Raw genomic sequence first — 11,850 nt, 5'->3', positions numbered from 1 at the left:
GCGGCCTCTCTCGTCGCTGCTATGTATCTATGTTGGTGATAATTACACCTGCAATCGGCCCGGCCATGTAGCGGCGACTACTCTGGGATGCTTACATTATCTCCAATGACGACAAGCCCCTGCAAGCCTCAAAGCTTGGGCATCGCGTCCCGTGCCCAGGACGCTGGATCTGCAAACGATGTTCGGCCCGCGGTTCTTGAGTACGGCATCATGTCCACGACTTCATTACCCGTTCGATCGTCGGTCGATACAACCTGGAAGTATCGCTACACCCAGACCTGGAAGTAAGTAAGTAACGCCGTACAGTCGTCAGTCACGCGGAAGCCGATTGCTCCAATCTCGTAGCTGTGAGTAACAATGCTTGCTTGGTTCATCGAAATGCGACATATCTTGTACAGTACCTTTGAAGCACCTGCAGTCGGTATTTCTTTGGCTTTGATATCATCCAAATAATTGCCTTCGACGCTCTGCATACACTATGTGATCACCTGTTCAGCCCCCGAAAGGGCTATCTGGGCCGCCGAGCTCGAGACCGAGGTGCCGCTGCCTCGACTGGCCAAATCCTTCCCGCCTCCCATTCATCTGCAGTTCCGTCCATCGGGGAGAATTGTGGGAGTAATAGCCTCCGTCCATGGCCATATTCCCCCAACCATTGCCTCCAAGACGTCACAGTTTCGAACGACACACAACCCTTCCCCTGTAAACGGGCTCTTCCATCATCCTCGGCAGGAACTTCAATAGCTTACTACCCACATCGATGATCCTCATCGGCTTGAAAAAAGTATCGTCCATCCCCTTAGCCAAAGCCTTCTCGACTTCGGCCTCCACCCCATAAAGCACCATTCCAATAATGGGAATGCGCACCCCCATCTCCCTGATCTGCACCGTGGCATCGTAGCCGTCGAGAACGGGCATTTTTATGTCCATGAGAATCATGTCGAAGCCCTCGGCGGAGCTGCGCACCATGTCCACGCCCTGCGCACCATTTTCCGCTACGGTGATGTTGGTGAAGCCGAACTTTCGTCCGAAGATCTTGGAGAGAATCCTCTGGTTGACCCTGTTGTCTTCGCAGATGAGGATGCGCTTGGATGGGGCTATTTTCCGTATCTCTTCGAACCCGTCGTCGACTGGTGGGGACGGGCACGTGTACGGCTGTTGGGGAGGACCACGGGGTTGGCACTGGGGTGGGCTTGGATTTGGGGGGAGCATCGTATCTCTCGGAGTCTCCGTGGCCGTTGTCATGGGCACGCTGTTGGATGTGGGTATGCCATTCATCAGCACCTGTCGTTGGGCCGAAGGTGGTATGAGGGGTGCGAGGTGATAGACTGGGTGAATTCCCTGGATATTATGTGTTGGCGGTCGTGGCTCGTGACTGTCCTCAGAAGCCAAGGTAGAGCGTTGTTCCATCATCTTGTCCTTTGTGTCGTCGCGAATAGCGAGGCCGAAGCCGACGTGGACGTCGTCCTTACAGAGGTAAGTGAAGATATAGCGAGCCCAGAGTCTGCCGCCGTCTTTGGCATAGCACCATTCGTGGTCTTCAACCCGGCCATCCGCGATACACATCTCCAGCTTTCTCCCGAGTTCCTTTGCCCGGATGTCGTCGTCCCCGTAGAGGATGGAAAGGTGCTTGCCAACGATCTCATCATTCGTATATCCGTGGAGCATCTCGGACTCAGGGCCCCAAGTCAGGATGGTTCCTTGGGCGTCGAGGGTGATTTCTGCATTGTCGGTGGCAGGTGGCTGCACACGCAGTCCGGCAGCGCCTCCACCACCTCCAGAGAGGCTGGATGGTTTCGGCTCTTTTATCTTGGCAATATCAGGATTGTCGGGCTGGCCTGATTCTGCGGATGCAGGCTGGGAATCATTCTCTAGGGACGCCATGTCCGACGGCCGACTCAGAAGTCGAAGTCGAAGTTGGAGTCGAGGGTGAGGGCGAAGGCGTCGGCAAGATTTCATTGCGGCGGGGAGGAATTGCAGCTGCCTGTTTTTTTCACTACAGCGGCCGTCCAGCTAAGCACAATGACGTCACCCGACCATCCAAACGATTCCCTGCTCGCGCTTCGGCGCGTGAGATGAACGACTTTTATTTGCAACTCCCCATAAGGATTAAATCCATTCGTGATGCCGAACTAAAGGAGTTCAAACTGGGAGATGTTCAAATCCTGACTCGATATTTAAGAACCTATGACAGCGTCCTCTCTGCTTATCCCTCTTCAGCGTGGTACCCGTCTACCTTACCTGGCCTACAGAACCTGGCACCTCCTCAAAGGTCTCATTCGGAGCTTCCAGCCTCGCTTGTCGCATTGGTTGAATTATCCCCCTCACGAGCATAGAAACGCATCTCGCCGGCGCCAACGTCAAAAACGCTGACAAAGTTGTTCAGGAACATGTCTCCAAAGATAAACGGGCCGTCCGGGAGGTTATCACCCAGACCTATGAGGCAGAGCGTGATGGGCGTCCCGTTGTAGTCCTGCTGCTGGCGCACCTCCTGCTGGAGGAGATCGGCCTCGCTGAGGTAGAAGGTCTTGCCGCCGATGGTGACGCCGAAGGGGGGCACCGTCGAGTCGCACGGCGCCCAGTACTGGCCGCCGAACCGGCCCATGGGTTCCGTGAACTGCTGCACGTAGGGGAGCACGATTGCCCGCGGCAGGAAGGCGAATGTCGTGCCGCTGTCGATCATGACAGGGAACTGGGACTCGTTGGTGTCGTTGAAGAGGCCATTCCACGACGGGTTGGAGTAGGTGAAGGTGCTGGTGTTCAGGCGGCCGAAGATGAACCCGTCGGGGATGATGGTATAATAAGTGTTTTCCGTCCTGGTGGCAGGGGCGTTGTCGACTTCGACCTAGTAGAGCGGGAGTCCTGGGTAAGCCTTAAGTCTAATTACTCGCACCCCGTGATAGGTGGCAGATAATCAATTACTCACAATTCGAATGGGGGCTCTAGCATAGTCCGAGGCGTGGTCCACGGGAGGGAGTCCGCCAAACGCGAGCCATCCCTTCTGCGAGCTCCTGTCCATAGCCATGCTGAACAAGGGCGGCACGAGACCCTGCTTATACATGCTCGTGAAGACGGGGTCGTATTTCCTGTGGCTGGGCGAGCCGGCGAAGTTTCGACTTTGGTCCGTGGTGTTGAAGATCTTGGTCTCGAGCGGGTAGCTGAGCCCCAGGATGCCGCTGGTGATTCCGTCTCCATACCACGTTGCCCTGTTGGCAAGCAGCATCTCCTGCTTCTTCACCGTCACCCCAGCAATGGTGATGTCCTCGTATCCGGTCTGGCCGCCGATGGACTCCCCGTCTCCGTACATAAAGGCGAAGTCGGCAACATCAGGCACCAGGCCGTGTTGGAAGGTCCCGTCAAAGGTCGGCCCAAATCCGCAATACGACGGCTGTGCTCACATGGTCAGACCAGGGAATTGACGACAAATAGACGGCGAGTGCCATGAGAAGGAATAGGCGGGAATGATAAGCGCACATTAATCGGCCCAAGTGTAGTAGGATCAACACAAGTGAAGTTGCTCTGTACGACCCAGGTGTCACTGGAACCAGTATCGACCGTGACCTGGAACTCCTGGTCGCCAATACTGATGGGAATGGCGTAGTTGGTGTTGTAGAGGAAGGTCATGTTGCTGGTGGCTGGCTTCGTCAAGTTATATTCCGACTTCAAATCCCAGGTGTCGCCGACGGCTTTGTGCAAAGTCTTCTGCCAATTACGCTGGGGTAAGTGGCCATGGATCTTTTGCATCGCCACGTGGTTGGAAGTGACAGCATCAGCACTTCGCGGCCGCACTGAATGTGATGGCTTGATGGTTATTCCACGGAACCGGACCCCCGGCATGGCATAGCTCGGCGGTTCGGATCTTCTGACTCGGGGGACGGCTCCTCCGATGGCGAGCCCCGCCACGGACAAGACTATCGTGACCTTCATTTTTCGCTGACTCCCGTCTGCTGAACGCACAGAAATATAGATCCTTGGGCAGACTCTCCGAGCTGTCGCTAAGACTGCAGCTTGACCGACAGCGCAAAGGTGCTAATGCCTGGGTGGGGTTAACTGTGACAGTCTCGTACCACACATATTTAATGCGAACTTACAGCTGTGGGCCAAAAAATGAGGAGGACGTGGGAGAGATTCTCGGAATCCGAGGTCAGCTCATTCTCCTCCGTCGGGTCTTATGTATCATCTCTAGAATGCTTGGACAGCAATCTGTGTATTCAGGCTGCTGAGCCGCCCAGAGATGCTTTTCCGAGTGGTGTGTACAGTACAATGGACATAATTATCGGCACTTGGGGGATTCTAAGAAACTCCTAGTTACTCTAGCCAATGGAATATGCGGTTGCATTAGTCTTCTAGCAGTCTTATACAAGCTCATTATTATTCACCAGCACAAGGTACCATCTGTAGTCCTTGGCTTGTGGATATATATTTCCCCTCCATCCATCGGTCAAGTAGTTTGTGAGCGCAGGATGGAGATAGTGTTTGTCTTGACGATGGTCGAACCAGGTAGTCGAATCTATTTGCCGTCCCGGAGCTATTAACCGCACTACCTGCCGAGGACTTTTGCTTGAGGACACAGGAAACCGATAATATCGCAATGGTATTATCCCGGTGGAGATAGCCGTGATTCACGCACCAGCGGGGGATGCGCTGCGGGGTAATTACTCCTCATCCTTGCGTTCTAAAGTTTCCGCCAAGACTCCGACCGCCTCGAGGGACTATCTCAGGGATGGCAGCTGGGGAGAAGGTTCGTTCGTCGAGTGATTCATCTGGTCGCGGACTTGTAAAACGCGGGTTTTCGCGAGTGGCGTTGACGAACTCGTCGACAAAACAAGTTTGAGTTATGGGTCAGCTCGGTGAAGGAGAGCTCGGCCAAGGAATGAAACTAGGGCCCCTTCGGCTTAGTCCTGCAGATCTTGCTCCGCAACTAGGGTACATCCCCACTTGACTCTGCAACGATGATTCTCAGGACAACGCCGCCATCATCTTGATTCAAGATTGTGCGAGGTATTGTGCTAGATCTCCTATTATCCTTTCTCACGAGTTGCAAACATTTATTCGACATGCGACCAAGGTTCCAAGCCCTCTCCGGCCTCAAGATCAACGCAGGTCGGCTTCAGGAGACCCTCCACCACTCCTGTCAGTGGGGTGCTGCACACCGATATGGAAAGTTCGTCGCCGCCATCTACCCCTTTCAGTTTCCCAGAAGCAGCATGTGAAACTGACGAGAATCCGCGGCATCAGGGCTCCAACTCAGACTGGCATGGCGCGTCTCTCCCTCTCGGACGACGATGCCCGCGTGAGGCGCTGGTTCGCCGAACAGACCCAAGAACTGGGGTGTTCGCTCGCCGTAGATCAGATGGGGAACATGTTCGCGAGACAAGCCGGTTCGCTGAGGTCGCCCGAGCCGATGACTGCGATGGGCAGCCACTTGGATACCCAGCCTCGAGGAGGGAGGTACGACGGAATCTTGGGCATAGTTGCCGCTCTGGAGGTGCTGCGGGCCATGAAGGATAATGGGTTCAAGACCCAGTTCGATGTCGGCATTGTTAATTGGACAAAGTACGTGATCAATACATGGTTGATGACCGAGATCTGACTAGAATCTTTGCCGCCCACAGCGAAGAGGGCGCCCGGTTCCCCAAGTCGATGGTTTCATCCGGCGTCTGGGCCGGCGAGGTGCCACTCGATCAGGCCTGGAACCTCCCCGACATCTTCGACCCGTCGGCGACAATGAAGACGGAGCTCCAAAGGCACGGGCTCATCGGAGATGTAGCCTGTTCCAGCGATCCGGCATCTGGTTACCCCTTGGGCGCGCACTTCGAGCTGCACATCGAGCAGGGGCCCATCCTCGAGGGCAGCGGAAAGAAGATCGGCGTGGTCCGGGGCGCGCAGGCATACCGCTGGCTTACCTTCACGGTCGTGGGCCGCGACACCCACACCGGAACGACCCCGTTTGCGATGCGCAGGGACCCGTTGCTCGCGTCGGCAAAGATGATCGCCGCGTCAAACGCGATTGCGCAGGAGCACGGAGCGCTGGCTTCCACGGGCGTGATCAAGATCCCGCCTAGTTCCTCGACCAATACCGTCGCCTCACAGGTGACGTTTACGCTGGATATCAGGCATCCCGACGATGGCGTCGTGGCCAAAGTCCAGGACGAGTGCCTGGCGGCTTTTGAGAAGATTGCGAAGGAGGATGGGAAGGGGGTCGAGATGCAGTGGGCGCTCGATACGGATTCGCCGGCAGTCAAGTTCGATCAGAACTGCATCGCCGCTGTGGAGAAGGCCGCCGATGGGCTTGTGGGCCGGGATGGATGGCTTCATCTCACGAGCGGTGCTGGCCACGACAGTGTCCACGCTAGCAAACGCTGCCCGACTACCATGATCTTTGTTCCCTGCAAGGACGGGGTCAGTCATCACCCTGAGGAGTACTGCAGCCCGGAAGACTGGTACGTTGCGAAGAGGTAATCGCATTCTAGAACTGCCAAGCTGACGATACAAAGTACAATGGGTGCCCAGGCGCTTCTTGAGGCCGTTATTAATTACGACCAGTTCAGGGTGCAACCAGAACTACCCCTGAAAAGTAATTGACGACGTCCTCGAAAGCGCAAAGGCAGGCATCCTCTGAATGCAGCGCGCACTCGGGTCAGGCGCCAATAATCGTCGTGGATCTGGCTGGCTATCGAGCTCTGCGGATACACTGTGGCTAAGCTGGCGTTATTGTTGGTTGAGCGGTTGTTACCGTGGTGAGCGAAGGCGTGGCTGTTGCTACTGCCTTCGCCGAAGCCGCACTTTGCAGCATACCGACAATGCTTGTATACGCAGGCTTTTTACCCAGATTCTTGTCCCAGAGACAAGCTTCTCCTTCTCCCGGGAATTGACTCGGGATCCATGAAGTCTAGATCAAAGATTGTTAGCATCTATCACCCCCACCCCTATTCCGAACCCTGAGTCAGAGATGAGTAGAGGGACGACTGACCGAATCCGTAAAGTCCCAAACCGTGATACCGACACACTTTGGCGTTTCAAGACAGGCCCCGACAACTTCCATGTAGTCCTGCGCTTGCTGCTCGTAGTCCTTTGCCGACGTCGGGAGTTGCGTGTGGCGGATGTCAACCTCGGTGAAGGCCACCTCGTCCACCAACTCGGAGAACCTCGCCATGGTCTCCATCATCTCTCGCTTGCTGGGCGATTTCCCCACGCGTGAGTGGCCCTGCATTCCTATGCCGTCTACACGAGCCCCGGCGGCTTGGATGCGCTTGATAAGGTCAATCGTGCTGTTGATCTTGGCGTTGCAGCACCTCTCAATGTTGAAGTCGTTGTAGTACAGCTTAGCCGCGGGATCCGCAGCCGCCGCTACTTTGAATGCCAGAGGAAGGTAGTCGGCGCCCATGGCACGGTAGACTATCCGCATTTTCCATATTAGCATCCGCGCTCCTCGGCCACACACAAGTAGAAAAGCCTTACATGGGTTCTGTCTATAGGTCCCGTCATCTTCCATGGCCTCGTTGACGACGTCCCACGCATAGCACTGCCCTTTATAATGAGTGACGACGTTTTGGATGTGCGTTGTGATAATCTTCTCCATTTGGGCTCTCGCACCATTCACTGTTAATATGTAGAGAGAGCGAGTTAGCCGACTGAACCATGCTGCTCCATCTCTGCTTATTTGTCAGCCACACGCACCCCATCCTGGAAGCTGGTTGTACCAGACCAGAGTGTGGCAGCGAAGTAGCTGCCCACTCTGTTTGGCAACGCTTGTGATGGCATCACCACTACCATAGCTGAATGAACCCTGATTGGGCTCGGTCAACGACCACTTCTGGCCATTGGCAGGCGTGATGGCCCCGAACTCGTCCGCATCTCGGGCAATCTTCATATACGCCTGGTTGCCTAGGGCAGGATTGTCAACGGCTGTACCGAAGTACTTGAGCCCTGCTGCCTTTGCCCACTTGTCCAGCTGGCCCGATGCCGGTACTGAAGCAGCGAGAATGCTGACGAGAATGTGCTGAAGATGCATCTTCTTGTCGGCTCTGCTGCGGTGGAGCAGTCAATAGTTTACTAGCACTCCAGAGCTGGTTGGGTCGATCCGGTCGTCTATCGGACCGTCAGCACTGCAGCCGAATAATATCGGGATCTCTCTGGTGGAAATAAGAGCAGATATGTGATGTGTGGCTGCATTGATGGCGAGGCAGACGAGCCCATGGGAAATTCGCATCGTTTAGGCTAAACTACAGCAACTCAGAAGTATTCAATTCCAGCTCACGGCTACTTAAAGTTAACTGCAAGTTAATCAATGGGATAAATCTGTCCTACCTAACAAGCCGGGATAATAGAATTAGCACAAGTAACTATATTATTCGTACAGCGAACCGCTCTTCGCCTCCTATTTTTACCAGGAAATTACAGACAGATCTGCTTCTCGGCCCTGGCCGCCCAGCTTGATCCCCGCATCGACACATTTAGCTGACATGACACGAGGCGCCCAAGACTTTGTAAAGCGAGCCAGCTAAGTCCCCGACAGAATGCCAAAGAACGTAAGCAACAGCTCCTCGTTCACGGGAGCAATATGCCCGACTCCCTCGCCAAAGTAACCCTGCAGCTTGGTACCATCCCCGTAGATCATCTGAGTATACGCCGCCGACGGGACGCCAGTCACGTTCTTCTCCAACGGCACATCCAGGACGTACGACCACTGCTTGAGCGCCTCGTACGCGCACTGCGGCTGGACAAGCGTATCGGCGAGGCCATGGAAGATCTGCATGCGCGTGCGCCTCCCCTCGTAACCCGGAAACGCGTTCTCGACAAAGGCCCCCCACTCCTCGGGCGTGTGCTGCAGGCCCTGGGCGCAGGTCTGGTTTGCCGCGGACGGCGTGAAGGTTGGCGCGCCGGCGGCGCACGCGAACGCCACCCCCGAGAAGGCGGCGCCGGCCTCGAAGACGTCCGGGTACGACCCCGCCAGCACGTTGGTCATCATGGCGCCCGACGAGCCGCCCATGGCGTAGACGCGGCCCGCGTCGCCCGAGTGCGCGGCTAGCGCGTGCTGGACCATGCTGACGATGCCGCCCGCGTCGCCGCCCCCGCCGTGCGTCAGGCTGGCGGCGCTCTGCACGTCCCAGCAGTTGCTCATGTGTGGCGTGCCCGGGTAGATGAGGATGAAGCCGTGAGAGTCGGCGTATGACGGTAGCTTCGTGGATTTGTACCAGGACGGTGCTGTGCCGCCGCAGGGGTGCAGCTGCAGGCCGAGGTGGTTCGGTTAGGGCGGGAGATGTAGAAATGGTTCGGCTGCTCTTTAACTTACCGCTACAACGATGGCCGGTTTGTCGGCCACCTTGTCGGGGACGTAGATGTACATCTGAATGTCGGTAGGGTTATCGCCGAAATCTTTGACGACCTCCAAGGAGGCGCACAAGCCCAGCGCCGCCGAGGCGAAGAGCCCAGCTGCAGCTCGCAACAGCATGGTTGACGATGTTTAGCTTGGAGAAGGTGATCGAGCGATTAAGAGCTGCTGTTGTTCACCACGGCTTGCCCGCAGATAATATACTGATGGGACTCGTAAGTCGGAACCTACCGGTCCCGGTGCCACATGGTTGACCCCAACTTCGGGATCAGATCTCGGCTTCCGTCGACAGGGCTGGCCAATGTGAGGTCGCATCCGGCAACGAGCAGCGGCACTTTGCTCGAGCTGTGCGAAGTGGTGATGGTGACCGCAGGGCTCCGTAAATGGGAGTCTGATTAGCCGCCAACAAGTCTCCCGTTCCGCAAATGGAAATGGGTGGGTGGACGATAGGCGGGTAATTGCGAAAGCTTGTCCCCATTGCGGCCCGGGATTCTGGGGTATTTTAAAGGAGCTTACGGAATTCCGGAGCTCGGGACTGGTGCCGATTCCCAATGCCGGTTCTTTCGATGCTCTACCTCGGTACGATTTCTCCTTTAAGGAACGAAGCGGTACACCTGTCTGGGAAAGATTGCCCGGACGAATGGATGACCTCTCGAGCAAGAGGGCCATCCGCAGACAGGTGACAACCACCAGTCCGAAACCAGGCAACAAGCAGCAACGCGAATCGCTTGGCGCGCCGGGGTGGGTTTCGGCCGATATGATGATAATCACTTGATCAAGGGCTATTTTCGAATAGCTGTCTCGGGCAATGTCATTGTCAACGACATCTGAGCGACACTCTGATGCGCCTTTCGAATATGTTTTAGAAATTTCGACACGTAGTTCAACAAATGTCATCCATGTTCCGTGTCAGTTGCCACCGCTTATCCTGATACCGTCGATGTCAAAGCCCGGCTGGCCCATGTTATGGCATCCTAACGATACGCCTCTCTTAAGGACCACCAGCACGGCCGCTCTTGTCCCAATAGGCGTCTCCCTTAGCCCGACAAGTGCCGACAACACAGTAGTAGCCACCGCCGCGATTCGCTTGGTTGGGAGAATACATGACAAACGGATCGCCCGAGGGGAGCCATCCGCCACCTTCGCAGGTATTCAATTCGGCGTTGCGGACCGTATCTATTCTTGTTCGGTTATTCGTCTGCGAGACGCGGGGGTGAGATATAAAGATGAGAGGAGGCAGAAGTACTTACAAGCCGTGTGAGCGGTGTTGTACCAAATGCAGACTGTTTCGCCTTGGCCGGCGTAACAGGTGTAGGTATCGCCAGTCGTCCAAGTCTGCTGGACAGCGAATCCGCCACTGATCCAGCCGAAGGCACCCACATCCGCGGACCATCCAATGGTGTATGACGTTTCGACATCATGGCCAACGCTGCAGGATGATGATGCGCCGCAGTTAAGGTTTTCCTATAATTTCCAAGAAGCTCGATTAGCACAAACGTTCACTCATCCCAGATCACTGTTGATTCGCGCAGGAAGCCTCTTTCTGAGTAAACCGGTAAAAGCGCCTCTTACCGAAAGCTGCTTGTCATAGAAGTTTTGATGGGGATTGCCTAAGTCGACATTATAAGCCCAGGATAAAGCACAGGGTGGCAGGGGGGATGGCGGGATATCGTGAGGGAGACTTGCCATCTCCTATGAGACTGGTGGCTGTTTCAATCTGGCACTGCCTCGAAGACACGCTGCGCCTGATTCGGGCTACTCCGGTAGATTCATGGGCTATCTCACGGTTGCTGGAAGTGAAGAATCGCATAGCGGCTCTGACATTTTCGTCCTCGTGGCAGTCCTCCTCAATGGCGGCATCAGCAGAAGGAGCCCAGTTAACACGGGAGCACTCGACGACAGCAACGTCGGCATTGTACTTCTTGGTACAGATTGGTCCTCCGGAGTACTCGGGGTTGGAGTGAGCCAAATACTTGGCGTCACCGATGCTGAAATTGCCGGAGCCGTTTTCGTTCAGGTCGGAGAAGTCGATGCTATGCGGAGTGCCTGCGATGATGCTCGAACAGGTCTGGGCGACGAGCTTGGAGCCATCGAACACGCTTAGCAACGTCTGACTCGAAGATTTCGCGTGCTGCCAGAAGATCTTGATGTCGGCACAAGTAGCTGAAGCTACAAGAGCCAGAAAAGGAGTCAGAGAGCGCATGTTGCTCGGGGTAGATAGATATAGAGAAAGGTTATGCGTTGAAGGTTTCAAAGTTTAAGCTTGATGGTTGGTGAGAGTTAGTGAGCCCTACGAAGACTGGCGACATCTTGACTCTTTAATAGTTTGACAGAACGGAATGTTCGTCAGATTTGGAGGCGGCTAGTTTTTCGGAAGGGGCGTATCAAACAGCTGATGGGGGCCAAATGGGACGTTGAGCACCTATTCCAATGCAACGTTGTAAGGTGTAGCCGCCTGCGAATCCTGCGTGAGCATATGTATGCTCTAGAGATACGCAGCTTCTCGATGGGGACAACTC

General features: G+C 55.4%; 6 protein-coding genes across 6 annotated transcripts; 1 reads left to right on the top strand and 5 right to left on the bottom strand.

Moving 5' to 3' along the window:
- Positions 1-666: 666 nt before the first annotated feature.
- QBC33DRAFT_563432 (CheY-like superfamily) lies at positions 667-1,881 on the bottom strand (the record flags this gene model as incomplete). The annotated part of the gene is made up of 1 exon (XM_060430284.1): positions 667-1,881. One exon carries the CDS (start codon positions 1,879-1,881, stop codon positions 667-669), a length of 1,215 nt encoding a protein of 404 aa, XP_060279043.1.
- A 391-nt stretch (positions 1,882-2,272) lies between these two features.
- QBC33DRAFT_563431 (eukaryotic aspartyl protease) lies at positions 2,273-3,924 on the bottom strand (the record flags this gene model as incomplete). The annotated part of the gene is made up of 3 exons (XM_060430283.1): positions 2,273-2,842; positions 2,924-3,385; positions 3,472-3,924. The coding sequence occupies 3 exons, from the start codon at positions 3,922-3,924 to the stop codon at positions 2,273-2,275; spliced, it is 1,485 nt and encodes a 494-aa protein (XP_060279042.1).
- A 1,130-nt stretch (positions 3,925-5,054) lies between these two features.
- Positions 5,055-6,582, top strand: QBC33DRAFT_581480 (N-carbamoyl-L-amino-acid hydrolase; the record flags this gene model as incomplete). Its single annotated transcript, XM_060431269.1, has 4 exons — positions 5,055-5,161; positions 5,236-5,553; positions 5,613-6,440; positions 6,495-6,582. 4 exons carry the CDS (start codon positions 5,055-5,057, stop codon positions 6,580-6,582), a joined length of 1,341 nt encoding a protein of 446 aa, XP_060279041.1.
- A 115-nt stretch (positions 6,583-6,697) lies between these two features.
- QBC33DRAFT_500501 (endo-1,4-beta-xylanase D) lies at positions 6,698-8,011 on the bottom strand (the record flags this gene model as incomplete). Its single annotated transcript, XM_060425670.1, has 4 exons — positions 6,698-6,889; positions 6,971-7,395; positions 7,459-7,599; positions 7,672-8,011. 4 exons carry the CDS (start codon positions 8,009-8,011, stop codon positions 6,698-6,700), a joined length of 1,098 nt encoding a protein of 365 aa, XP_060279040.1.
- Positions 8,012-8,500: 489 nt separating this feature from the next.
- On the bottom strand, positions 8,501-9,451 carry QBC33DRAFT_563428 (Alpha/Beta hydrolase protein; the record flags this gene model as incomplete). The annotated part of the gene is made up of 2 exons (XM_060430282.1): positions 8,501-9,226; positions 9,293-9,451. The coding sequence occupies 2 exons, from the start codon at positions 9,449-9,451 to the stop codon at positions 8,501-8,503; spliced, it is 885 nt and encodes a 294-aa protein (XP_060279039.1).
- A 690-nt stretch (positions 9,452-10,141) lies between these two features.
- Positions 10,142-11,716, bottom strand: QBC33DRAFT_551166 (uncharacterized protein). The gene is made up of 4 exons (XM_060429144.1): positions 11,018-11,716; positions 10,904-10,941; positions 10,582-10,795; positions 10,142-10,507 (listed from the first exon to the last, which is right to left on the bottom strand). Exons 1-4 carry the CDS (start codon positions 11,532-11,534, stop codon positions 10,323-10,325), a joined length of 954 nt encoding a protein of 317 aa, XP_060279038.1. The 5' UTR covers positions 11,535-11,716; the 3' UTR covers positions 10,142-10,322.
- Positions 11,717-11,850: the final 134 nt, after the last annotated feature.

The sequence above is a fragment of the Phialemonium atrogriseum genome, assembly GCF_030411735.1.
Source record: "Phialemonium atrogriseum strain 8032-3 unplaced genomic scaffold QBC33scaffold_37, whole genome shotgun sequence".
Taxonomy (NCBI): domain Eukaryota; kingdom Fungi; phylum Ascomycota; class Sordariomycetes; order Cephalothecales; family Cephalothecaceae; genus Phialemonium; species Phialemonium atrogriseum.
The sequence above is the reverse complement of the archived record's forward strand: the minus strand, read 5'-3'. Positions and strand labels throughout refer to the sequence as shown.

Excerpts from the sequence above, each read along its gene's own strand:
- QBC33DRAFT_551166 (XM_060429144.1), bottom strand. The coding sequence starts at position 11,534 with ATGCGCTCTCTGACTCCTTTTCTGGCTCTTGTAGCTTCAGCTACTTGT. Across the intron at positions 10,942-11,017 it reads CACCAGTCTCATAGGAGATG|GCAATCCCCATCAAAACTTC; the intron begins GCAAGTCTCCCT and ends ATGTCGACTTAG. Across the intron at positions 10,796-10,903 it reads TCTATGACAAGCAGCTTTCG|GAAAACCTTAACTGCGGCGC; the intron begins GTAAGAGGCGCT and ends TGGAAATTATAG.